Genomic DNA, 27,981 nt, shown 5'->3' with positions numbered 1-27,981 from the left:
CCCCCACCCCCTACAGCGGCTCCTCTCTGCCTGCAGAATGGAGCCCAGGTGGCTTAGCCTGGGTGCCCTGTGCCAGGCTGGCTGTGCTGCCTGCCGTCTGCCCCGCCTGTGCCCCCTTCCTCCTGGACACTCTGGGCCTCAGCCAGTTTGGACCATGTGTCCTTCTCCTAAGGATAACCATGCTTGCCTAGGTCCACTTCAATACTTTTTGAGGGTACAAATAAAGCAGTCCCTCTCCTGGTCAGGTCTCACTTTTTATACAGCCTTCCCTGCCACCTCTGCCATCGGCATACTTTACTGATACATTAATTATATTAGCCCAGTTTTTTTTTTTTTTACTTGTATGTTATTGTTTTTCTTCTGTTTCTTTTTTTCTTAGAGCTTAGTTCACGTATTCATTGTCTTTCCACAATATAACTGCATGTTGTATGATTTTATCCTCATCCTCATTGGTATTTATGTATCTTTTCTGTAAAAATGGAAACTTTCTAAATAGATCTTTATTAACATTATTAACATTGAAAGGACAGTGTGTTTAAAACCTGGTCTCAGCCACCTGGAATTCTCTGCATACCCAGAAGGGGAGTGGGAAGCTTGCATTGTTGCATTAGATATTCTTACAGTGAAAGAGAACCATGTGTGATGGGAACATTGGAACATGGAAAACAAAGCATCTGGCTCTGCCCCAGGGAGACCAGGTAGGGTCCACTGAGGAAGTCTGAATTGGATCAGAAAGTATGAGTCTGAATTTTCTAGGAAAAGGAACAAGATTGGGGGTAGGGCATTGCAAACCAACTGAGTGCTGTGTGCAAGGATGTGAAGCTGTGATTTGTGGGTGGGTGAGAAGCCCAGTGTAGGAGAGCCCAAGGTGTGTGTTGTTAAGAACTGGAGCATGAGGTGGGGGTCAGGCAGGCATGGCAAGACTGTGAGGAGTCCCAGGTGCTGGGACAGGAAGATAGGATTGATTGTGTTGATAACACTAAGTCAGAACAAGCTTTCATTTGTTTCCCAGTGAGAGAATGGAGTAATAAAATGAACAATAAGACTAGGTGTTCCCTCTTTACTGAAACACAAACCTATGAAATAAAGAAAATATTCAGTCCAAGCAGCTCTGTCTATCCCTTGAACTTACCTATTTTTCTTTCGTATCTTTTTTCTTTTATATCACACAAATGGTCTTGTAGGTTGAGACTAGTAAAACTATAACAATTGCTAAGGCTGTAGGTATTTGCTATTACTAGTGAGAAGAAAATACAATGCACAACATTTCTAAAATGTCTTCATTATTTGTGACCTATTTTGAGTGCAGTCTAGAGTCATAGAATATCCCAGCTGCAAAGCATATAAGAGGTCAGTTGATCCAATCCCTTTATTTAAAAATGAAGGAATTTAAGTCAAAATATCATAAAGACTGGGTATAGCTAGTTATAGCAGGAATATTTCTCTCTCTGCAAGCACTTCGATGACATTATCTTTCCTCAAATTCATTTGGTCATGAAATTAAAGGGAAACTGAATAACAGGTTAGGTTAGAGAGCAGGAGTATTATACCATTTTTTAGTTTTTATAGTTTTTTATTTTTAGTAATATGTTATATAAAATTATTACCTGTTTAAAAATATTTTATTGTGAAGTAACCTGTTGTATTGTCCTGAGGTAACAACCTCAGAGATCAGTTATTTTCAAGCAATACATCTGATTTCAAGAGATAAGTTACAATGAATATAAAATTTACTTGTTAGGAATTTATATTTTTATTACTATTGGAATTTGTCTATCTTTTCTGTAAAATTGGAGATCTTGTAAGTGGATCTTTATTAATGTGAAAAGGACAAAGTTTCTGAAAGTGCATAAAACAAATAATAGTATCTGATTACTTAATATTAGATGTTAAGAAGTATATTTTAGAATGAATAACTATTTATTGATCATTATGTACTATGTACTGAGTTAAGTACTTATATTCTAATCAAGAAATCTTCCTAATGATCATATGAACTGTGTATAATATATTCAGTCTTAAGAATAAAACAATAGATAATAGACCCTGCAAATTCTCCCTTTTTTATGTTCAGCTACCAGTCTTTTAGATGACCTCCATATGGTAAAGACTGCAGGAGCTCCTCTTAAGCCACCCAAATGCCTACCCTTATCCTGAGATGGTTCAACATTAATTTGAACACCTCATCAGACACACAGTTCCTTAACTATCTTAGCTATAGGAACCATTACAACTTCTGTCACCTACTCACAGAATTATACCCTTAATATTTGCAACCAGCTTGGTGTCAGAAATTCCTTGCCTTGCTAATCACAGAGACCCAGCCATGTCTCTTAAAACATGAAGGGGTTTATTTATAAGTGTCCAGAGGTAGGCATTCCAGGGATAGTTTGACACTTCCACAAAGTCATCCAGGCATGTGGCTTCCATTGTCAAGGTTCCAGTGTGACTCAAGATGGATTTTGCCACTCTAGCCATCACATCCTCATTCCAGGCAACAGGAAGGAGGAGGCAAGAGAAGGTAACAGGATATGCCCCTGCTGATTACACTTCCACTAAGGAGCTTTCTGGAAGTCCTACCCACCAACTTCCACATGACCACACTTGGCGGTGAGGAATTCCGGAATTATCATCTTTTCTTAAGCTTGTTGCCACACTAAATAGAATTACTTTCTGTTACTAAAAACATGGGAATAAATATAAAGCAGATTTTTCTCCAGTCTCATTTCCCAGCCCAAAATTATACCATTCTTTTTCTAGACTTTTGTTAGTTTTATTCTTGCTTTAACTGACATCTCCTTCTCTGCTGCACTGCCTGGCCTCTTACCCATAAGTAAATTTTTGTAAAAAAAAAAAAAGACCTCTGTTTAATTGAAATCGCCTCCTCCATCATTTTCTGACCATCTCATCTCATAGCCAGGTGAGGGACCCCTTCTCTGTGGTGTCATCACTTGTTGTACATTGCACTGCACTGAGCTCTCTTGGTGTCACTTTCTCCCTCAAATTACACCTGTAAAAATCTCTTGCTCATGGTGGGCGGAACTTCAGGGTCTAGCTGACTGCCTAGCACACGGTGGGAAATTGTTAGGTGTTTGCTGAACTGACTGTAAAGTGTCATAGTCAATATTCAAGTGTAAATAGCAGGGCTTTAGGTGAGTACTGTTTTAGTCCCTGTCTCTTTGTTTCTCACAGCTGCTGCAAGGGAAACTCTTAAGGGCTTTTGTATCTTATCTGCACCTCTTTTTGTAAGGGCCTGGGCAGAGTGGTATCAGAGAACAACTTCGTCTCTCTGGCTTGGGCAGCCCCATTTGTAACAATAATACAGTAGAGTTGTTTCAGGGATGTCTACTAAACTCCTTTATGAACTTGGTATATCCACAAAGAGTGTGTGTACAGCAGATTGCAGATTTAGCTAAAATAAACCTCTATAAATATTTAGCGTTGAGGCTGATTGTTGCTTCACCACCACTGTATTATCTTTAGACTTTAATAATATACTTCAGGATTTAAAAGAAAGTACATGCTGTCTGAAATATATATATAAAGAGAGTTTTTCTTTGTTTTAAAGATAGGCAATATGCAATTAATTTTTAAAAGAAATGAGGCCATTATTCTTAGAAAAGTAATACAATGTTTTCAAACTATTTTCTTTCTGGAACAGAAATTTATGTTCATCTTGTTCTCTATTCAGAGAATTTTAATTACTAAAGTATCACAGGTATCTTGGGATAAAGACTTATCTGTATGAAGATCCCATTAATGGATTTCAAGAACTATGCTATGTTGAGGTTCCTACATAATTTTATTTCTGCATAAAGTTACCCAGTTATATTTACATGATTCATGTGCCTTTTTCAATTTTGGGTAACATTATATTTATATGCATATTGCAACGGTGAAGAGAAGAAAGGTTAATATAATACGTAAAATATCCTTATTGTGTTCATATTATGTGCCAACCATTAAGATAAGCAAAATGCTATGACATAGGTATAATATTCCATGTTACAGAAGAGGGAAGTGAGGCTTAGAGAGCTAAAGTAGCTTGTCCAAATTCCAGGTAGTCATTACTACAATGACTATTAATAGGCAGCCCAAGACTGGAAATTAGCTTATCTTAAAAAACATATTCTTCATTCCTAGATATGCAGCCATCAAGATGTTCTAAAGTATTATGTTCTGTATTGAATGAACTAATCTTTTAGAAAAATCATAAGAAAACTGGCATCAATTTCCCATTGAGTTCAATAACAACTTGTTGCTGCTACAATATCTCTTGGGTCTACCGGACTCCCTCAGTACATGGTCCTCAGGATTCCTGTTCTGATGTTTCTTGCTGGGACCACACCAAGATGACTGGCATGGGGACACCCCACACAGGAAATCATTTAGTGGTGCCACTAGGACCTCAACACCATTTTCCCTTCACTTATACCTTAGAAGCTATTTTCTTTGAAATATTTTTAAAATTTTGAAAGCCACCAGGAAGAGATATTTCATGTCCCTTGTGATACATTATAATAAGGGAAATTTCAATGTAGAGAGACTTACTGTCCACATTTTTACCTAAATTCCTTGTATTGTAGTTTCTTTGCATCATAGGAAATCAAAACAGCATTTTCAATATGAGTCTTTCATATCCTTGAAGATGGCTATTTTTGATACCATAATTTTTCAGGGAGATACGTCTAGGCCAATGATGACTCACAGTAGGTCACATGGCAAGTTTATATCAAGATTGGTGTTTAGGCTATGTGAATTATTGCTTTGAAGGACCTATGAGGCCTTTCAGTCATGCTGTCTTCATCTCATGGATGTTGCGGGGTTTAAAAAAATGCTTTGATTTCAGTATTTCTAGGTATTATAATAAAACGTATTCTTAAAATCATGAAGGAAATAGAGTCTTAAGGGTAAAGGTCATTCATTAAAATAGAGTTATGGATCTTTCCTTTTGCTCCATAAAAAAGCTGTTATTCTTTGATTTCTTTATTTTTACTCTAATGGAGACAGTTAGATGTTCTAAGAACATGGTATCATTTTCAGTTTGACCAAAGCCATGCTGATGCTGAAGTAAAAACCTGCTTATCCTGAGAAACATCAAGGCTCTGGCTCTCTCTTTCTTCACTTCCTGCTTGAGACTTCATCTCTATGCGCTGTGTCAACCATAATTCATTAGAGGGAAAGCCATCTCCTGCAGGGTCCTAGATTCATATCTTTCTAGGCAGGCTTCAGTTTCCTAGCTTCTGAGGAATATTTAAATGTGCTACTTGTAAAATTATATTCTTTACCTTCAGTTTTTGTCTTTCCTTTAGTTCTGCTTTCAATTGTAAATTATATTTCTTTATCACACATTTGGATATTTTTCAGACAAATCATATTTCTTGTGTGTATTTTCTATTTGGTGTACCTCTCCATTATAGAAGCTCTGTAGTGTGGATGTTACCCTTTCTTGTAACCTCAGTTCTTTTCTAGAGCATTTTAAAATATGAATATTAAAAGGCCAATACCATGCTTCTAACGCAACACTAGGCAAAGTATGTAAGGGGCAGGGGGCGGGGTAGATGTTGCTTGGTGGGAAAGTGGAGGATAATAATTGGTACAAAACAAATTAGTACACCAGGTTCCATGATGTCATATCCTTGCAAAATGAAAGCAAACATTCACCTAAAGAAAAAATTGACTAGTCTTTTTATGAATATTGTATATTCTTAAGTGTAAATATTCTCTGAAATAATAATTATCTGGAATCAAATCAGAAAAAATATATATATGTATATATATACACACACACATACATACATCATTTAGTTTCCTATGTCATTATGTGTTCAAGATTATAAATGGAAATAATAGGAAACAGAAGTGGGAACAATTTCCCAAATACATTTTCATCACCAAATGCTATTTATTTATACTGTAATGACATATCAGACAGATGGATTATTAAGGTTTTTCCTGTCTTTTATAAATCTCTGATTTACAGTGATTATGATGGTGCTGATTGCTTGTGGCCTTGATACTAGATTCTAACAGATGAATAGGGTAGACAACTGATCTGAGATTTGTTGTCTAGAAAACCTGAAGCAGGAGGAAAGGGCAAGAGGGTCTGGGGACTGGCAATGAGACCGGAAGCCTTTCACCCCGGGGTCAGCAGCTGGACCAGGCTAAGCTGTGAGTGATATAAACCACTCATCTAAGGACCAGCTGTGATCATGACAGAAAACTGACAGTGATCTGATGTTCTTCACTGGTACTTTCTCTCTTTCTTTTTTTTTTTTTCTTCCTGAGATGGAGTCTCACTCTGTCACCCAGGTTGGAGTGCAGTGGCGTGATCTTGGCTCACTGCAACCTCCACCTCCCAGGTTCAAGCGATTCCCCTGCCTTAGCCTCCTAAGTAGCTGGGATTACAGACGTGAGCCACCGTCCAGCTAATTTTTTTGTACTTTTAGTACAGTCAGGGTTTCACCGTGTTGGCCAGGCTAGTCTCAAACTCCTGAACTCAAGTGATCCACCCGCCTCAGCCACCCAAAGTGTTGGGATTACATGCATGAGCCACCGTGCCTGGCCCTTCACTGGTACTTTCAAAATGCAAAATACTTTTCTGCTTCAGCAAAAAGTGGTAGACATTTGGAGATGCTTGTTAAGCTTTAGTACCACCCTTGAGGCCCACTGAGTGCCTGGTGATCCAGTCTTGCAGCACTGGACTTGACCCAAGTCTCAAATATTCTGGAGTTTTCATGCCAGACACAGACTGGATCGTAATCCAAAAACTCAGCACATCAGTGGGGCAGTTCTAGAGGCTTTCCCAGGACTAGTGTCAATCTGCATTACACTGAATTCCATTTAAGTCAAACCTTTTTCATTACCTTATGAATCATATCTATATGTTTACATTTCATACACACACACACACACACACACATATATACATACATCTTTCTTGGATGCTGCTGTAGGTTGCTCTTTCAGCTACTCCTTCTATTCAGCGAATGAATGTACTCCAGTCAAATGTTCACTGTGCCAGTGTAAGTTAAAATTAACATTTTACTGGAATGTGGTGTGCCTGACTGCTTTGGATCTATTACATATATTTGGCTTTGTAGAGACAACAGAGTGAAGGGACTAAAATTAACATGTGTTTTCAGACATGTAAGCAGTCTCCCATGTCATTGCCAAAAAAATGACATTCCACCTAGAATATAGTCTTTAACATGTGGGACAGTTTATCACCAAGAAATATATGACTCAATGGCTGAATTTTAAATTTTTTTAAATACTAAATTCTGTTTCTACTCCCCACTGGCAGAGCATGAGTGAGTTTTCCACATCTGTCCCATTAGGAGCCATTGCCAATGCTGTGGCTGCTGCATGCTAAGTGTCTGTTCCTTTTCTTGCAATACTAGGCTCAAAGCCCCAGAGGCTTCTATCACTCTCCATCCCACCCTCATTTGTGTCTTCAAGTGCCCAGCGTATCTTCTTTCATCCCTGCCTGGAGAGAGGCCCTTTGGAGATTGTTTGTGGACATTCTTTGAGGGGAGAGAAATGTGTACTCACTGAATTCTCTCTGAGCATTCAGGCTTAGTTTCTTTATGTACAAAATAAGAATTATGTTAATCGAATCTTCTTCTGGGTGTGTTATTTATGTTGACTTGACATAGAGGATACCTGGCTATTAGTAGAAAAACAACTGCAACTGCAATTGTAAAAGGAGAGAGAACAAAGTACTGGGAGATTGTGCTGGCAGTTCTTTTCTTACAGGTTAACATTCTCTGAAGGCACCAGTGTGTCTAAACCAAATAACCAATGTAAAGAATTACAGCAAAACAAAATCATCTAAGCATGCAAAGGAATGATTCAGCACTGAGATCCGTGAGTCCATGAGGCTCTCTATGTCTTTGGATATAATTAAAACAAGGAAATTACCTCAATTCAGCCTTGTTTTACCTAATATATTCTGAGAATGGGTTGGATGATTTCTTAGTAACCTAGACAGTTTATAAGTAGCTCTCTCTGGAAAAATACTTTTTCTTAAAATAAAAAAATATCATCGTCTTGAGGGAGAAAGCATTTTGTTTGGCCTGAGGCAAAACTTGGCACTTCAGTCCAAAGCACTGCCCTTCTCCCTCCCTAGCCCAACCCTCCATCCCTGTCCCTGTAGCACTCTACCTTGTGCCCACTCGGGTGAGCAGCCACTCTTCGCAGTGGGGCAGTGTGTGATGGGAAAGGGCTAGCTAGAGGTCTTGTCAGTACTTTTCCTTGGTAACTAAGCTTGTTCTGCCAGTGGGATGCTAGACTGTGACTATTTAGATACGAGATGAGATATCAGGGCATAGGAAGAAGGGGAGATTGTGTTAGCAGAATCCTTCTTATCTAGTACGTTGCCCTATGACAGCTGGGTGGATTTACAGGCTGACACATACAGTGTGTCTCCTAGATAGTATCTAAATGGGCCATTACAATGAACTGTGATTCCTGAATTCAGATGATGCTGTTTAATATAGAAACAGAGTTGGCATTTTCTTGTTCTTAACATGAGCTTTCTGGTTTGCACCAAATGGAGGGGTTACCCAGGGTGTAGGATTTTCAGGGCTAAAACCAGGCTAGTCCTGGGCAAAAAGGGATGGTTCATCACTCTTTTCATGGTTTTTGAAATAAGTTAATGGGTGTTCTTTCTCAAGGAACACACTGAACTGAAAACAGCCAAAAGCTAGTAGGTAAAAAGTCACCAAGGCCTATTAGGAAAAAAAGTGAAATGTGATCTGTTTCTGGTTACTACTGATGACAGTAGGGTCATTTTATTTTGGAGGTAGGAGTATATATTTTATTTTGCAGAGGTGTGAAGTATATATCTGCCTGATGAAGTCTGTGTAGCATCATCAGATATTACAAAAGTTTTCACAAATACCCGTTTGTGAAAGAAGATTGAACTCAAATTTGCTTACAGAAAAAAAAAAAAAAACTCTATATCAGATGAAAAGTGTAAATAGTAAAGATGCTGATTTTCTAAGTAAAAAAAAAAACTTCTGCAGTTACCTTTGGAATTTTAAAATGTTAATGGTGTTCAAGTTTAGAATAAACATTTCTCATTTATTACAGTAATACTGTTGTCATCTTTTTCTTTGTTTTAATCTTTTACGCTGAATGACTTTTTGTCAGAATATTTTATGACTTTTGAGCAAACTAAAATCTAGCAAGATCTCTGCCAGGACAACTATAGAATCCTCACCTGTGCAAATAGGCTGTTTTTTCAGCATTTTTAAGTTTGACTGGGGCAGGTTTATGCTACTAGCTCCTTGCATCTGTGCGGTGTTGACTCAGAGATGTAATTTATATTGATATGATTTCCTCTGACTTCTGCCCACTCCTTGATGGTTTTGTTTCACCTGTTGACATAAACTTGGCTGAAATGAATGCTCTGTTAGTCATGGGTGAATTAGCTGCATGTGTGATAGCACCTTTCTGCTGTGTTCTTATTATTTTCAAAATTGTGTAATGGGATAAGTATGTTTTTTTTAGAATTAGATATCCCTTTTCTAAGGCTTTACATGTACATAATTCCTTTCTCCTGCACACCTCTGAATAAACTTTATGGTTTTATTCAAAGATTGATTACACTTGCCACCATCACGTATGTCAGAAAGCATGCTTGTTATTTTTGGAAGTGACCAAGTTGAATTAGTTCAGTTCTGTGTGGACTGGCTGGATCTGCTTCTTAAATGTAAGAGTCTGTGACTATGTTGAATTCTCATTTCACTTCATTCTCTGTACTCCTATATTATCTCCCTAAATCGACAAGGATACTTTGTATTTGCTGCTTACCATACTTCAAATTGTGTAGCAACAGAAGCTGAAGGTGATGGACAAGTGCACCTCAACTTGATCTACTCCACCCGCCAGGATTTTCTTTACTAATCTGTTGTACTCTTCTTGAGGATAAGGACCCCATTTTAAACCTTTTTGTGTTTCCCTTGGTTTCTAACACAGTGTCTTGCCTAATACTGCATGGAGACTTTTGCTGATGAAATTACTCTCAATGACATCATCTAGTCATGGGAATTATCTTGATTGCTGTCAGATCCTTTGTAAATAGAGCTTGGAACACTTAAATTAATTGGTATGTAAGCTTAAAGTACTGGTTCAAATATAGGAAAAGACCTTTTTAGAGGAAGTATTTAATATTTTTCTTCCTAAATTTACCTTTGGTGATGGATTACTGGGTCTAAGACTATACACTTGTCAGGAATGTTCCATTGGTAAAGGAAACTCCCAGCAACATGCAAAAAAAAAAAAAAATTCGAGCTATCTTAAATTTGTAAGACTTACTTTGATTTTCATTAGCAATTTTTTAAGATAAAACAATGAGGATGATACATGACAAGAGAAAAAGACAGTTACATCAGAAACCTGCTCTCCCAACTCTGACAATTTATTGTTCTCTTAGTTGACTTCCATTCTGAATGTTATTTGAAACTCAACATTTTTGCCTTGGACACTATATATATCAGTCGGCATAAGTGTGTGTATATATATGTTTTTATATTTTCTGTATATCTTCTATATTTTTTGTCATATTTACTTCCCTTATATTTCTTTCTCTTTCATTTGTACTTCCTTATATTTTCTTTACAATTTGCATTGATTTTTCGAAGTTTGCATCATAATTTTTTAAGATGGTGAGCATAACTTTTTTCTTGTAACAAAATTTTCCTTTTCATATGATTATTCTTCTTTTGTAAGATTAAAATAAAATCTAAACACTTAGTCATTATGCAGGGAAAGAAGTAATTTCCCATTAGATAATTTAAATAATAACACTCTTTCACTTAACCAGCATTCCTTTTCTTTCAAGGATTACAAAGGACATTCTTTACAATGCACAAGTACGTTGTTCTCAGAATTCTTATCAGCAGATTTTTTTCGGCTTCCTTTGTAACTCTCATTATGTGTGTAAGAAAAATGTTGCTGTGTAAAATAACTCATTCCCATTTTTAGAGTCAGGATTCTTAGACTGTGTTGTGTATTTTCATTTTTAATAGCCAGTCACTGACTTTGAATTTTTCGTTCATTGTCAGTGCTATGCTTCAATGTAAGCTAGAAGTATTCTGTGTCACTAAGATAGGGCCATTAGAATATGGTGTAATGATTGGGAAGATGTAGGCAGTAGGATGATTTTTATCCCAAACTAACCAAAAGCCCAACTGAAAGGGCCTTAAAGGATGAGGATTTATATTAAGTCACATGACAAGAATTTCAGAGGAAGGGCCATCCGTGGTTGGTTAGTAGCTCAACAGGGTCGTTAGCGGCCCCAGCTTTTCTCATGTCTCCTGCTGTCCTCAGCCAGCTCCTCGCATGCTCAGCACATGGCTGCAGCAGCTCCAGCAGCCTCTCCTTATGTGGTCTGTATCAACAGGCAGAAGAGGGCTTTTCCAGAATCTCCCATAGACTTACCTTCTCTTCTCAGTAATCGCAGTCAGGTCGCATGCTCTAAGCTAAACCCATCACTGCACGGGAAATGGAATTGCTGTCATTGGGTTAGCCCATCAGTCCCCAAATGCGTCTGCAAATCAGAATCACCAGGGAATATTTCAAAACTGCCAAAGCCCAGGCCATACCTCAGACCATGAAATCACAATCTCTGGGGGTAGGCATCAGCATTTTTTGAAGCTCTTCGGGTGATAACAATGTGTAGGAAGTGTGGAGCCAAGGCTTAGCCTGATCAAGGGTCACTCTTTTGGCTGGGCTGGGGAGGGTCCTCCTCCAGGGTGCTTAACCAAGCAGAAGGCAACACCCAAATAGAATCAGGGTTCTGCTAGCAGTGATATAGACTAGGGAAGAGGCTTTGGTAGGAAGCAGAGTCACCCAAGACACAGGCCTGGGATTACAAGTGCCTTATTTTTTGTTCTGCTCTCTCTGATTGTGTAACTGTCAGGTTCATGACTACGCCAAATGTCACGCCCAGGGTCAGGTTCTGATCCGTGCTGAGGTTCGAGGGAGTGGGTGGATGAGCAGAAAGAACACTTGGGGGATCGTAGGCAGGTGAAAGATGATTTTATTCAGCAGCAGCTCTCATCAACAGCTTTCTCACACTGTCCACCCTATCTTGGCTGCTTAGTCCAGCAGCCCCCATACACAGCTGCGTAGCCAGCTCTCCCTTGCCTTCAGGGTCAGTGGCTTAACTCTTTCTCTCTTTGGCCACAAGCAAGCCGAACATGTCCTGGCTCCCCTCTGTCCCTCTGCAAAGACGGACAGCTCTGTCTCTCTCTTTCTCTGGGCACCCACATGCCCACCATGTCAAGCCATGTTGAGCTGAGCCTGTCAACAGGGCAATTATACCTTTTACAGATAATAGTGGCTTAGAGCCAAGTGATGGCCTTCCCATGTTACGGCTACATGGCTGTGATAACAAGTGGAGTTCTACACCTGCACTGTAGACTCGCTGAGTCACTCTGGATGTTTACCTCGACCTATCCTTTACCAAAGCACAGCCATTGCCTTACAATAACCTTGATCACGTTTTTAAACAAATGTTTCTTCATTGTAAAGTGAGAATAACCATAGCAAATTTGCAGCATTGCTTAACAACTAAATGGGAAAACAGTCTCTAAATTTCTTAGCACTTTGCCAGCCAGCAGAAAGTAGGCAGTTTGTGAACATAGGCAGCAGTGTCGGGGTGGTAGAGTATAATAGTAGTAGTAGAAAGAGTAGGAGTTCTTACTGATGCTGTTTTTGTCATTGTTATTATCATTACAATGCTTATGGTAGAGGATGGTGAACTAGATCAGAAGTTCTCACTTCTGGTTGTGCATTAGAGGCACCTTGGGAGCTTTTAAAAAGCTAGTGCCTGTCCCTACCCAAACTAGTTAAATCAGGCTGAGGGTGGGCCCTAGGCATCAATGTTTTTAAAAAGATCCCTAGGTGGTTTAAATGTGCAGGCAGGGTTGAAGTCCACTGGACTAGAAATTAGGAGAATATTAGGGAAAAGTTTAGTTTCATCAGTTTTGTCTCACGATTCCAAATGGACTAGTTTGAGTCACCCCTGCAGCCCCAGGAAAACAAGGCTTTTGAGCTGGTTTGGATGATTCTTTGCATGCTTTATGCCAGATAAGCTCTTTTAACACCTCTATGCAAGTGACAGGACTTTCTGGCTGCCCAGCCATTTCATTTATACACACTATTCTGTGGGCCTCAGAGTGGATTAATTAAAAGGGACCAGGTGCCTCCTTGTTTCTATTTAAAGACTGTATGCAACACTTTAATATAAAAATTGTATCCTATTCACTGTGCTTGTTTTTAGTGTTCTATGTGTTGCTCGTGCAATTCATTTTCCTAATTTATAGAAGTGTGTTTTTCATTAGCTACAATGCAAAACCAATTATGGATGTGTTATATAGAAACCTGCTTTAAATATTCTCCTAGCTTCCTAAGAGTTATAATTTTTAGATGCATTGTTTACTAGGCCATGGGTATGTTTTGTCATATGTTGAAAGATCACACTGGCTATAAAAATAAGACGGTGAATAAAAAGCCACAAAAGCTATAAACATCTGTAAAAGAAGTTTTCTAAGCAAGGCTGCTTGTTAGAGGGAAACTCAATGCATTTTGATTGTATGCAGCTGGTGGCACATGCACTCTCAGAAAGGGGCCCATTAAGAGGAACTGTTAGATATATGGCATGCCGTACTGTGGGCTGTAGCTCTGTTCCCTCAGCTGTGTGTAATAGAAACCCATGGGGCCACACTTGCAAACCCTCCTCTAAATTTCACCCACGATTCTGTTGTGAATTTGGTTTATAGAAGCAAGTAGTCATCTTTTGGTCTCAAAGCCCATCATGCTAAGGGAAGATTACTAATCTTACCTGACTCCTAGAAAAGTGGAGGACTCCGAAAATCACAGCATGGGTTTCACAGCCTCTGCCGTGGTGAGGAGCACACATCAGTCTGACCTCTGATCAGTGGTCAGGGCCACCACAGGCCCCTGTCTGTAGTTCTCTTTTATTCTTGGAGGATCTGTTGTGGGATTGCCATATGAAGTACAGATGTTGGCCCAGTTATACACATACCCTGTCATATAAGAGTACAAGAAGCCCTTTACTCCAGACACATGTGAACAGCTTGGCTATGCTGGGGTTGGGGAGAGAAGGGACAGGTTTTGGGAATCTACTGCTCACCAGTCTGCGTTTTTGTGGCTCACAGTGAGGCCAGTCCCTGGAGCGCTGGATTGTCTCAAAGCAGGCATACAAGACACAGTTTCTGACTTCTGAGATGGTTTAATGTTTACACGATCCATCTTCCTGATATCAAAAATAGTTCCCCTAGATAGAGAAAGACAAAACCCTTGATGCAGAAGGATAATGGCGATATTTTTAAGTTTTAGAATAGCATGAAAGCAGCTTTTAGAAAAACAAATTTAACTTTTTAGGAGAAAAATGTGAAATCTACAGAAGCAGAGAATAGGATAATGAATCCCCAAGTAGCCCCAGCCAAGTTCAACAAGTATTAATTTTTTTTTCCATTTATAACTTCCTCACTACCCTAGCCATAAAACTTGAATTTTTATATGTAAAATTAAAATTATATCTAATTCAAGGTGTAAGTGTAATTATGACGGTAGGCATCTTTATTTAAGGTCTATTGCAGAATTTGTTCATCTAGATTATGATAAAATTGAATTATGGGCATCCTAAGATCAAAGATATTTTCATTCTAGACCAGTGCTTTTCAAAAGTGTGGCTCGCAGACCAGTGGCAGCCCACAAACTCTTTATTTCTGGTCTATGATAAATAAAGAAACCGTGAGGAAGTGTTTAGAACTCTTACAGCATTTTGGCATTGCTGTGACATTCAAGTGCATGATAATTTTTCTAGTAATTCATTTTTAGTGTACTTTATAAAAGCATCACTCTGCAACAGACTGGGAAAAAAGTCTTTAATTACAGATGGTTTGAGAAGCACTGTCTATAGTGTTTCTGTGGTTTGCCCCCCAGGGGACGTTTGGCAATGTCGGGAGATATTTTGGGTTGTCACAACTGGGTGGAAGATGGAATGGGGAAGGGTGTACTACTGACATCTAGTGGGTGCACAGGACAGTCCTCACACCAAAGAATTATCTGGCCCTTTTGCTGAGATCCAGAAACCTTGCTCTGGACCACAGTGGGGAGTTTAAGTACTCTGTGCCTTGTCTAAGGAAAGTTTGGCAAATAGTTTCTTAGTACAGGCTAGAAAGTCAACAACTGACTGTCTGTGATCTTCCTCACAGTTGAGGCTCCATATTCCACAGTGGAAATTAGTGAGACATTTTGCAGAAGAGAAAGTTTGAGGGTTAAGTAAACCTGCCCCACATCTTTTAAAAATATAACTCAAGCCTTTTTTGTTTACAAGTCAGTGTCATCTATGCCACAGTTTGTAATGTGTCTGACAGATCAGCCACTATGGTAGCACCTGAGAAGATGGGAAACTAGGAATTTATAAAATTTAGTTTATCTAGAAATTTCATATTTAAGAAATTCACACCAAATCTGTGCCTCATGGATTTTTTTAAATGAAACACTATTTTGCTTTCAGCTGAACCTTTGTTTTTAACATTTTTGGTAAGGCAAACTTCTCTAAAATCAATGATATAAAATTAAAGGCATTAAAATGTTCCACTTTTGCAGAAAGGTCTAAGTGTAAATTGATGATGTGGTGTTCTCAAGGTCTCTCCTTAGTGAGAGTCCCTTATGAATTTTTTAGATTTTCTTTTAAATTTAGAAATAGGAAATAATTATCTGATGAAATATGTCATTTTTGTGAGTTTTAATAGAGTAAACATTAATGGCTATAAAATAATCTAATCTAGAAAAAGTAGCCAAACAAAATTAATTTGGAACAAAAGGTATGCATACCCTTTAAGTCCTAAAATGTCTGTCTGTGTGTGTGAGAGAGAGACAAAGACTGTCTTCCACATCTGATTCCTCTTTGATAAGCTTCTCTAAATTTTATATGAAATCCAGGTTGGTCACATGGAAATTATTTCATTAAGTGCGTACACTGTGGCTTTATTACAGCTTTGAGCAAGACAAATAGAGAAAAGGTGTATCCCTAGTGCATTCACAGAAGATATAACCACAGAGGAGCTAGTGTTTCACTCGCAAGTTGAACCTTCTCCTAAGGAAACCCATGATTATATATGTTCAGAAGACCACAGGCTCTGACAGTCCTCACCATGCTCACTAGTCTTCCTGTTTTCTTTCATTGCCTACAAGTTTCCCTTTCTCAATTTCAGTAGAGTCAGCTATCACTGTCATGAAAGAGAACATATTAAGCATCATTCTATGATTTTGTGACACCTTTACCTTGGCCTCTGACTATAAGAGAAAGAGCTCACTGGTTTTATTTTCCATTTTATTTGATTGTGGTCTAATGTAAACCATAGACAGCAACCACAGGAAATCTTTGGATTATGTACCTACTGTGTGTGGATCATCCACCTGTGATCCATTCTGGGATGGATCCATCCAGGGATCCGAGGTTGACCCATCCTTATCCTTGGTAGCCTGTCTGATGGGGTCATACCTCTAATCTTTTAGTCAGGAATTCTTAGCTCAACTAAAAGAAAGCTTCTAATCAATTTCTATTTCTAAGGACTTCATGTTCAGAGTCCTCCAAAGTTTATCTAAAATTTAACTTTGTTTCTGTAGAACCCTCTCAGATGATGTTGAGATTTATTAATTCAGTTTATCTTATCAAAAAAAGTAACATTTGAAGATACTGTTCTTTTATATAGGTGGGCATTAACTACACAAAATACGACTTTTTATTACCTAGATTACAAGGTGCAGCACATAGAGCTGTGTAAATCCTACCTTTTGAATGAATTCTGCCAAGTATTGTTTGATTAAAGCTAGACTGATGAGACTCCTGATTAATTCTGCCTCTAATAGATTACACAGTTTAACTGACAAATACATTGCCTCCATTTAGTAATGATTCCCAAGTTGTGATGACAAAGGACAAGCTATTTGTCAGTTAAACTATGTAATCATTCAGAAACAGAATTAATCAAGAACCTAATCATTCTTTCTCTACTGAAATTCAGCTAATGAGTTAAAGTGTATAATTTATACTACATATTCCACTCAGGAAGGCTCTAGAGGCAATGAAGTTTTTTTTTTTTTTTTTTCACAATGTTCAAAGAAAGGAGCAGGAACAGAAGTCAGTGCCTCTCCAATCTTATCCCCTGTACCACTCAGCCTGTTCTTCTAACTGTGTTGACCATGTTCTGATTGGTATTTCTTTGGCATGGCTTATTAGGGGTAATGAAAAGAAATTAGTAAGGGAGGGTCTATGTGAGGGTTTACTCTCTGAGAAAGAAAATGCATTTATTTTCTTCTATTTTGGTTTATTTGGTTCTCTTAACTTCAGAGGTGAGTGGCCTATGACCTCTTGGCTCTGCCTCTAGTATAAGAGCCATTTACTAGAGCAAGAATTCTCTAAGACTTGCTTTGATGACATTCACTATAAATTGGAATCCTTTTCCATGGTAGGCATTAGAAGTTCCTTCAAGGAGCACTATAGACAGTCTGACTAGTATCTGCCATGAATTATGTATCTTCTTGTGATATCTTCAGGAATAGTGCAGGCTCTGTGTAAGATCTGGGATGAAGAAGAGAGGCATTTGAAGGACAAACACAGCTGCCTGTTAATATACTTAGTTATGACAGAGAGCCTTTCTTGCCAGACTAACATAGAAATATGATCGTGGGGCCTTCATGTGCTTCTCTTAGGGCAAAACCCCAGACTCCCTGGCTTTAAATGGTTCTAGGTAGAGAAGAGGGAGTCCAGGCAGATTGAAAACTACTTAATCAAATGGATTTCTCTTCAAACTTCTTTAATTGGAAGAACCTTTCTAACACTACACATTTTATCCTTTACTTTTCTGCCAACAAGCATATATAAATACATGGTTGTTGTACTTGTAGTATATTGTGAAGGAGAAAATAAGGAAAGGTAATATAATTTCAGCGACATTTGTAAGTGAAGTATATTAAATTAATCAGCAATAGCATGTATAAACGTGAAAAGTATCAATATGTGAGTGGATAACGTGTGTGTGTAAGTATATAAGACATTATTTATTCAGCTAAGGCAATGATTAATACGTGTTTGCATTTTTAAACCTCTTGTGATAACTACAAAGCCCTCATGCCTCACCAGAATCTCAGTATACTAGGAGGGAGCCAGTCTTTTAAGCATCTGTATGAGCAATGTCTAGGATACTCACCCAGATAGTGTCTCCTAAGAGGAAATTTGGGAAGGAGTAAAAGGGTTGTTCTTAATCTTTGGTGCCCAGGTCTTGATTTTCATTGCCTTTTCTTCCCTGATACCTCTTCTTGCTCTTAGGGTGGCATTTTGACAGTTCTGTCTTAGGATGTTCTCTGCAAAACCCTCACCTGTCATTGGCAGCTGCCATGGTGCCATGCCCATCATGTCTTCACAACTTCTGGTCTTACAAGTAAAGTGTAGGGATTAAGCTTTTTGTTTCTTCTCATATACTTCATAATAATGTCTTTGTATGTTTTTTTAAAATAAAAGTTTAAGTAGAATATTTGGATATAATACAAGCCTTAATAAGAAATCCCAGCAACTTCAAACAAATTCTGATCCAAATACTTTAAACTACCTTTTCATTTTCAAGTTTTTGAAAAACTGTGGAATATTTGAAGAAATATTTGAAGTTGTGAAAAGACATTATGTTTATTCAGACTAGAGGGGAAAGCACATTATATTTTTTGGACTGCAAAGAAAATTGAACATTTTTCCTGATGACTGGGGAAGACTCATTAAACATATTTTTTTACATCTTTAAAATTACACACATAGTTACTTTCATTTCTGGCAACATGGTAGATACTCCATATCCCGGAAAAAAGGCCCTATAAGGAGCACTTATTAATGCTGGATAAAGCAAAGCAAACAGAAAACATCTGAACTTGTAAAAAAAGTAATGATAGCCCTCAGGATTCAATGAACAAAAATGGAGCTGAAAGTGAGTGATAAGTTCAAGTTGAGGATGCAGCACCTGCAGGGTGTTTGCCAGTGTTGGTGATCTCAAGACTTGATTTTTCATGGTGTCAGGGAAAATGAGACAAACTGTATGTTCAGATTATAGGGCAAGATGGAATCCCATACCACTATTATTCTTGGACTCTAGAAATGCTATGCTCAAAATAAAATTGGGGACTAGACATAATCTGCCTTTGGTAAAGGTTGGTACTTGAGACATTTAACTGTTTTGGAGTAATTGCTGGCTAGGGAAAGCTTTCTTCTTAGAGTTTATAACCGCAATCCTTCCCTCAAGTGTGGAGTTCAGACTTACAATATCTGCCTCACCAGAAAACCCTAAGGCAATAAATCAACTTAAAACAGTCTTTGATTGATAGCATCCCAGAGTGCCTGGCAGCAGCAAACACAAATGCTGTCTGGAGGGACTTACCCTCAACCTAGGGGTCACAGGATTTTAACAGATAAAGACCACCAAACGTGTGCTCACGATTTCAAATCCCAGACACCCAAGGAAACAAAAGCCATGAGCAGGAGACAGGAGAAACCACAAAAAAGAGAACTAGACTTCCAGACATCTTAAGATAATGCTTTATCAGATAAAGTAAATTATATAAATGCCTAGAATATTTTCAAATAGGCATAAACAACATGCGTTGCTTATGAGAAAAATGAGATTGTATCAAAAATGGAATTGGGAAATAAGCAAATAAAACTTCTAAAGGTTAAAAATATGATAACAGAAATTAAAAGCCCTAGGGTCCCATTAAACAGCAAGCTGAAAAGAGAATTGATCAACTGATTTTTAAAATCAATTGACTTTAAGAAATTAGAGTACAACAGAAAGAGATGGAAATGTTAAAGAGATATTAAGAAATATGAAGAATAAAATGAGTCTATTATATATCTCATTGGATTTGTAGACTTTCATTCAACAACAAATGAGAAAAGTAGTCATATTCAGTCAAAAACAATTTGCCACCAACAGATCCTTGGAAAATCAGATACATAAAAAAGCCTGAAAAGTAAAGAAATTGTTAATCATGTGTAAAGCTAAATCACGTTGATTATATAAAATGATAATGATTTCATATTAGGCATTGCAATAGACTGAATATTTGCATTCTCCCCAAATTCTTATGTGAAATCCTAACCATCAGTGTGATGGTATTAGAGAGTGGGACCTTTGGGAGCTGATAGGGTCATGAGGGTATAGCTGTCATGAATGGGATTAGTGCGCTTATAAGGAGCTGAAGAGACCAGAGTACTTTCCTTCCACCATGTGAGGACAGGGAATTCACAACCCAGAAAAGGGCCCTCATGTGAACCTGGCTAGGCTGACACCCTGACCTTAGACTTCTAGCCTCCAGAATGGTGAGAAATAAATGTCTGTTGTTTATAGTGACCCAGTCTATGGTATTTTGTTACGGCAGCTCAAAATGACTAAGACAAGCATTAAAAATCAAGATATAAATAAAATACTGCTACACACTAACGTGTAAGAGGATCATTCTACAGTACCTGTATTATTCAGTAGGAGATAAAACATATGGATAAACTTTAGTTTTAAACATACAAAGTAAAATATTTTAAGGATAACCATTAAAAGGAAAGAAATAGAGATAATAACTTTCAAAGTAGTACCAGGGGAAAGGATCAATCTAAAACATGTAATAAAATATATGGGAAAAACTTGTAAAGCAAATAGGATAATAGTAGTGCACAAAATAAATGTTGGAAATATAGTCAAGTATATCAGTAATCACAAATTTGTAAAGAGGCAAAACTTGCCATCTTAGACAGAAGTAATCTTTGGATCACAAAATGTTTGGGTTAAAAAAATCTAGTCATATGCTGTTTATAAAAGTCACTCCCCATACATAAGGATATAGGCTGTTTGAAAGCAAAAAGATGAGTATAGCAGGCAAATACTAATTTTAAAAAGCTTTTATAGCTATATTGCAGTCATATTAATTTCAAGGTAAAAAAGAATTATTACAGATAGAAAAGGTCATGTCAAAATGATAAAAGGTTCTATTTTCCAATAGCATAATAGTTTAAAATTTGTATATACTTACATACCTAATGAAAGTCTCAAAACATCTAAAATAAAGTCATAGAATCACAAGGATACAGTGGATATTGGAGTATAAAATGGTTTATTAGCTTGGTTTATTAACTTTGCAGAATTATTTGTTTATTCATAGAAAAGTTGAAGATTCAGTCCCACATCTAGGTACACATCCCTTAGAGAATTGCTTTCACCTATATTCAAGTGTACAAGATTTTTCAGAGGAACATTATTTATAAGAGTGAACAACTGGGAATTACTTAGCTATCCATCACTGGAGAATGTATATAAATAAATTGTGGTATACAGCTATTTAATGTCATATGGCCCAACATTGAAAATTAGTAAATATGAGCTACATATGTTCACAAAAATGAAAGCGAGGACTAGAAACCTGTGAGGATAACGTTGAACAATGATAAAGTACATCTCAACAGAACACACACAAAAAGTGGATATGGAATGATAGTGTTTACATACTTTCAAATGGCAAAATAATACTCTATCTTAAGGTTCCATCCATACATAGGTAGTAACAATATAGAGAAAGGCAAGGGAATGGTACTTAACATATCTGAGGAAGCTGTCATCCCTGAGGAGATGGGAGAGTGCTGCAGGTGGTGGGGGAGGAGGCAATTGAGAGCAGCACTTGTATTGAAAAGGTTGGACTTCTTAGGCTAGTTGGTGGGCAGATGTATGTCTCTCTGGTTATTTACATACTGTTTTTTATAGGTCTGCAAAAAAGTTATAGATTTTTTGATACTAGAGAGAAAATATAAATACAACTTGTTAACAAGAAACATGCATACACTATCTCACTTCAAAAATGTTTTTGTTTTCTTTTTGAGAGGGAATTTTGCTCTTGTCGCCCAGGCTGAAGTGCAATGGAGTCATCTTGGCTCACTGCAACCTCCGCCTCCTGGGTTCAAGCGATTCTCCTGCCTCAGCCTCCCGAGTAGCTGGAATTACAGGTGCCCGCCACCATGCCCAGCTAACTTTTGTATTTTTAGTAGAGATGGGGTTTCACCATGTTGGCCAGGCTGGTCTCAAACTGCTGACCTCAGACAATTCGTCCGCCTTGGCCTCCCAAAGTGCTAGGATTACAGGCATGAGCCACCATGCCCAGCCCAAGAATGTTTATAGCAATATTTTTGAAGATATATTTGATTTAAAAAATGGATCTCACTGCAAATTTACCTAAATCTGAACGAAACTTTTTGATGATGCACTAAGTAGTAACTTGCAAGCTGTTGGAATGGAATAATATTAATTAATTTCTTTCACAATTAATCTGGGCTAAAAAGATGGTGATAAAACTTAGATGACTAAGTTCCTGGTATCAAAGAAGGCTAAGGAATTCTAAATTATTTTTTCTCTTCATTTGAGATACTTCTTTGCCTTAAGTTTTCTTTATTGTTTTTATAATAAAAATGCCTCATTTAAAAATGTAATTTAGATTTTATAAAAGAACATCCTACTGGAAAAAGATGAGGTAATAGAAATGAAAACACAGGTGCGGTGGCTCATACCTGTAATCTCAGCACTTTGGGAGGCCAAAGCATGTGGATAATTTGAGGTCAGGAGTTTGAGACCAGCCTGGTCAACATGGTGAAACCCCATCTCTACTAAAAATACAAAAAAAAAAAAATAGCTGGGTATGGCAGCAGGTGCCTGTAGTACCAGCTACTCAGGAGGCTGAAGCAGGAGAATTGCTTGAACTAGGGAGGCAGAGGTTGCAGTGAGCCAAGGTCGTGCCACTGCACTCCAGCCTAGGTGACAGAGGGAGACTCCATCGCAACAACAAAAAGGAAATACATAAATCACAGTTGATTTATTTTTAAACTTATCCCGCAAAATCTGTAGAAAATTTAGTTCTAAAGTTTTTATTTCTAGGAATTCCTCTTAGAAAGTAAACAATTTGTACCCTCTAGATCAAGGGTTCTCAAACTTTCTTCATTCATAATGCCCTGAGTATCTCAGTATATTTTTATGGTACCCATAAACCAAAAGAAATGACCTAGAAGTGTAAGTAGTTCCATCACAGCAACCATCCAGCGTCCAGCATTGCAAAGACAGGACATCATTGGAGGAAATGTAGCACAATCCAATGTTGAAACTGAACTGCCTTGAGCTAGTCATTTTCAGTGTCTGACAGATGTGGGTTATTCCTATTTCTCCTGAAAATATAAAATTGCTTATAGCACCTGTATTAGTTTGTTCTCACACCACTATGAAGAAATACCTGAGACTGGGTGATTTATACAGGAAAGAGGTTTAATTGACACTACAGTTCTGCATGGCTGGGGAGAGCTCAGGAAACTTACAGTCATGGTGGAAGGGGGAAGCTCACTCATCCTTCTTCACATGGCGGCAGGAAAGAGAAGCATGGAGCAAAGTGGGAAAAGCCCCGTATAAAACCATCAGATCTTGTGAGAATTCACTCACTATCATGAGAACAGCATGGGGGTAACCAGCCCCATGATTCAATTACCTCCCATCAGGTCCTTCCCATGACATATGGGGATTATGGGAACTACAATTCAAGATGAAATTTGGGTGGGGCACAGCCAAACCATATCAGCATACCTGTAAATTTGCTGCAGTATTCTGTAGATCCCATAACACACACCTGAATATGGAGGACTCTGCATTCATTCATTCACTGGCAATTTTGGTGGTCTCTTTTTGTTGACTGCAGGAGAAGCCGTACAAGTGCTCAGAGTGCAGCAAGGCCTTCAGCCAGAAGCGAGGCCTGGATGAGCACAAGAGGACGCACACTGGAGAAAAGCCTTTTCAGTGTGATGTGAGTTTGGATTTTTTCCCCCATAGTGTCTTCCAATAACAGAAAGTAGGGGTGTGTGTGTGTGTGTGTGTGTGTGTGTGTGTGTGTGTGTGTGTTGCATTGCTGGAATGTGCCTACGCCTGTTAATGTCTTATGCTATTTATAGCTTTTTCTTGCATAATACATGTAACTGCATTGTAATCATTTTATTCATCTTGGTTTACTGGCAGCAAATAAATTCTGATTTTCTTTTAGGCATGCTTGTACCCTGTTTTAATACTGTTGAGTTGTTCTTCCAAGGTGTAAATGCATGATGATTTGAGGCAGCTTTCATGTGTCTGGCCAAATCTTTACTGATTAATGACAGTTAAACCAGAGATTTGACTGGTCAAACATATTATTTACTTCGTTAAAGCCAAACATGTACAAAATTCAAAAATGCATATAAACTCCTTTGTGTTAAATAATGCTGTTACTAAGTGTCTAGGTTTTCTGCTTATGACATTTGAATTGAAATGGAATTATTTGACATAGCATACATTATTTCTGAAAGGAAAAAATACTACTGTTGACAGTAAAATTAATCTGAATATTGATCAATTTAGAGGAAAAAAAACACTTCTTTTGTGCGGGATTGGCAGTTGACAGAGAATTGACACAGATGTTAGGGAATCAATGTAAGAAAAAACATTAAAGCTGTGCTGTGTGATATGGCACAGTGCAGAATTCTGCTTAAATATTGAGGGAAATTCCAGAACTTAGATCCATCATCATGTCCCAATGGATACAGCATAGGGTAAGCAGTCCATATGAAAGGAAACTCACGAACACTAGATGTTTTCCTTGTCCTTTCATGAAACTTCAGTGGTAAGGTTAAGGCAACAATGTACTCCCAGTGGGCATACTCATAAAAATACCTTTATTAACAGTGCACTTCTTTTAAGGAAAGAAACAGTTGTAGAGGAAGAAATGCACACATATAAAGCTCTATACTGAACAGAGCTACAGCCCTAGTTCAGTGATTTCAATTAGTTTAAGTCATTGCTGCTTTTATTGGAAGCATTTTCATAAAGGCAAAACCTATTTAGATGGTTTAATTGTACCGCGACACAAATAGCTGATATACGGCCCAGAAATTAAATACTAGCTGCATGTGGACATCTTTCTACCATCACATTTAACCCATCCTTTTATCTATGCTGAATGTTTTTGTTGGATATTTCCTTAGGTGAATTGAACCATCATGTTATGTTTTTTAAAACTATGATGTTACAAGCTGACTTTTTTCTATCTGCTTCCGTCCCATTTATTTCTGTGATGTGTTTAAAATTCTGAAATCTTCATTTGCAGCCCATACTAATCTGCTGTGTAGAGATCCATATTTCTAAGTGCCTCCTAAACATTTCTGAAATGCAGACTGCTCAGTATAGAACTGTTTGTCTTTGCTCCAAAATCTTGTCCTCTTAACCTACTCATTGTGGATAGAAGTCACCGTTTCCCACCCCACTCCAATCTCTCTCCCTCTTAAAGAGCTCTCAGATTCATTAATTCCTCTTAGTTTTCATGTCTACTTGTAACACATAGCTCAGACCTTCACTGTTTCATCTACATGCAGTCTCCAGTGTGTGTGTTCTCTACCCTGTCACCCTACCAAGGTGCTGCATTTTTTTAAATTGAGGTGAAATTCACATGATATAAAATTGATCATTTTAATGTGAACAGTTCAGTGACGTTTAGTATATTGACTATGTTGTACAGGCACCACCTCTCTAACTCCAAAATATTTTCATTGCCACAAAATAAAACTCCATACCCAATAAACATTTACACCTCACTCCCCTCATCCCTTAACAGCTACCAATCTGCTTTCACTTCTATAGACTTACCTATTCTAGATATTTCGTATAAATGAAATATACAATATGTGACCTTTTGTGACTGGCTTCTTTCATTAAGCATAATGTTCTCAAGGTTTATCCACATTGTCTCATGTATCAGTAGGTCGTTCCTTTTTATGGCTGAATGATATTCCATTATATTTTTATATCACAATTTGTTTATCCATTCATCTGTTGTTGGACACTTCTTTCTACCTTATGACTATTGTGAATAGTGCTGTGGTGAACATGGGCATACAAGTATTTGAGTACCTGTTTTCAATTATTTGGGGTATGTACCTAGCATTGAATTGCTGAGGCATATGGTAATTCTGTTTAACTTTTTCGGGAACTGACATACTGTTTTCCTCAGGAGTGACACCATTTTACATTTCCATCAGCAATGCACAAGGATTCCAATTTCTCCCCATTCTTGCCAACACTTTTTTTTTATTTAATTATCCATCTTGGTGGGTGTGAAGTATCTGACCATGGTTTTGATTTACATTCCCCAAAGAACTAATGATGGTGAGCATCTTTCCATATGCTTCCTGACCATTTCTATATCTTTTCTGGAGAAATGTTTCTTCAAGTCCTTTGCCCATTTTGAAATAGTATTGTCTTTTTAAGAGGTTTTAAATTTTGGATATTAGGCTCTTATCAGATATATGACATGCAAATATTTTTTTCATTCTGTAGGTTTTCTTTTCACTTTGTTGAAAATATCTTGAGATGCATAAGGCCTTTTAATGTTGATGGAGTGCCCTTTATGCATTTTTTTTCTCTATTTGATCATGTTTTTGGTGTTATATCTAAGAATTCATTGCCAAATCCAAGGTCATGGGATTTGTCCTTCTGTTGTTTTTTGTTTGTTTGTTTGTTTTCTCTAAGAGTCTTATAGTTTTAGCTCTTATATATGGTATAAGGAAAGGGTCTATTCTTTGCATTCTTTTTCAGTCTTTCACTATTGAATATAGTGGGTTTTTCATAAATGCCCTTTATTTTGTTGAGAAATCTCCCTTTTTACCTAGCTTTCTGAGGGATTTTTTTAATCAAGAGAGGATGTTGGAGTTTTTCAGATACCTTTTCTGCATCAATTGAGATGACTATGTTTTTTTTTCCCTTTGTTCTGTTCGTATGATGTATTACTTTGTTTGATTTTCCTATTCAAACCACTGTTGCAGTCCTGAGATAAATCTCCATTGGTCATGATTTAGAACCCTTTTAATATGCTCTGAGATTCAGTTAGTATTTTGCTTGCTTGTTTGTTTGTTTTAGGATTTTTGCATCTGAATTTATAAGAGATTTTGGTCTGTAGTTTTCTTTTTTCATAACATATTTGTCTGACTTTATTATTAAGTTAATGCTAGCCTTACAGAATGAGTTGGGGAATGTTTCCTCCTCTTCTGTCTTTTTGAAAGACGTACAGAATTGGTATTAATTCTTCTTTAAATGTTTGGTAGCATTTATCAGTGAAGCCACCTGATCCTGGACTTTTCCTTGTTGGTATGGTTTTTATTTGATTCAACCTCTTTATTGGTCTTTTTAATTTTTCTATTTCTTCATGGGTCAGTTTTGGTAATTGCTGTGTGTTTCTAGAAGTTTGTTCATTTAATCATGGTTACCCAGTTTGTTGGCAAATTGGGTAACCATGATAAAATGGGCATATATATATATAATTTATATAATGGACATATATATATAATTTATATATATATATATATAATCAGTTTTTTACAGTTTTGCCCAAATGACACGTTACTCATCAATACTACTTTAACCTCTTAGGCACAGTCATTCGAGGCTGTGCAAATGGCCCAGCATGCCTATAGCGATAACTTTGAAATCTTTCTTTCTCCTGCCCAGGTCTCTCTTTTGAACCCTAGGCAGATATTTTCAACTGCCTATAGGACATCTCTCTTGTACTCCAAACTGAAATCATGATCTCCCAGGTTTCTTAATCTCTCAACATGATCCTTTCGATTTCCCATATCTCTGAGGACTGTACCATACCCAAATAACCCAAATCACATATCTGAGCTTCATGTTGGACACCTCTTTTCCCCTAAGCCATGAATGATAGCCATTATTCTAGTTAAGGTCCTAGTATGGGAAATACACAGAGATCCATGGTTTGCATATATTCTCTCTGATCTCCACTAAAACTCAGGAATATATAGGTGTTATTTGCATATATATGAAGAAGTCGAGGTTC

The 27,981-nt window shown here is 37.6% G+C and overlaps 1 protein-coding gene across 7 annotated transcripts in view; it reads left to right on the top strand.

The window, feature by feature from the left end:
- The window catches only part of PRDM5 (PR/SET domain 5), a 236,345-nt gene that overhangs the window by 194,021 nt on the left and 14,343 nt on the right, over nucleotides 1-27,981 (top strand). For 5 of the 7 annotated variants that reach the window (XR_010156344.1, XM_009448212.4, XM_003310461.6 and 2 more), the window contains one exon: nucleotides 23,806-23,910. The exons of the other annotated variants lie outside the window; for them this stretch is intronic. Coding sequence is in view for 4 of the 5 variants with exons in the window: in XM_003310461.6 (XP_003310509.1) it covers nucleotides 23,806-23,910 (105 nt within the window). In the remaining variant the exon portion in view is untranslated. The remainder of the gene's footprint in view (nucleotides 1-23,805; nucleotides 23,911-27,981) is intronic. 7 annotated transcript variants of the gene reach the window in all.

The sequence above is a fragment of the Pan troglodytes genome, chromosome 3, assembly GCF_028858775.2.
Source record: "Pan troglodytes isolate AG18354 chromosome 3, NHGRI_mPanTro3-v2.0_pri, whole genome shotgun sequence".
NCBI classification, from domain to species: Eukaryota; Metazoa; Chordata; class Mammalia; order Primates; family Hominidae; genus Pan; species Pan troglodytes.
This window is presented reverse-complemented; position numbering and strand designations above follow the sequence as displayed.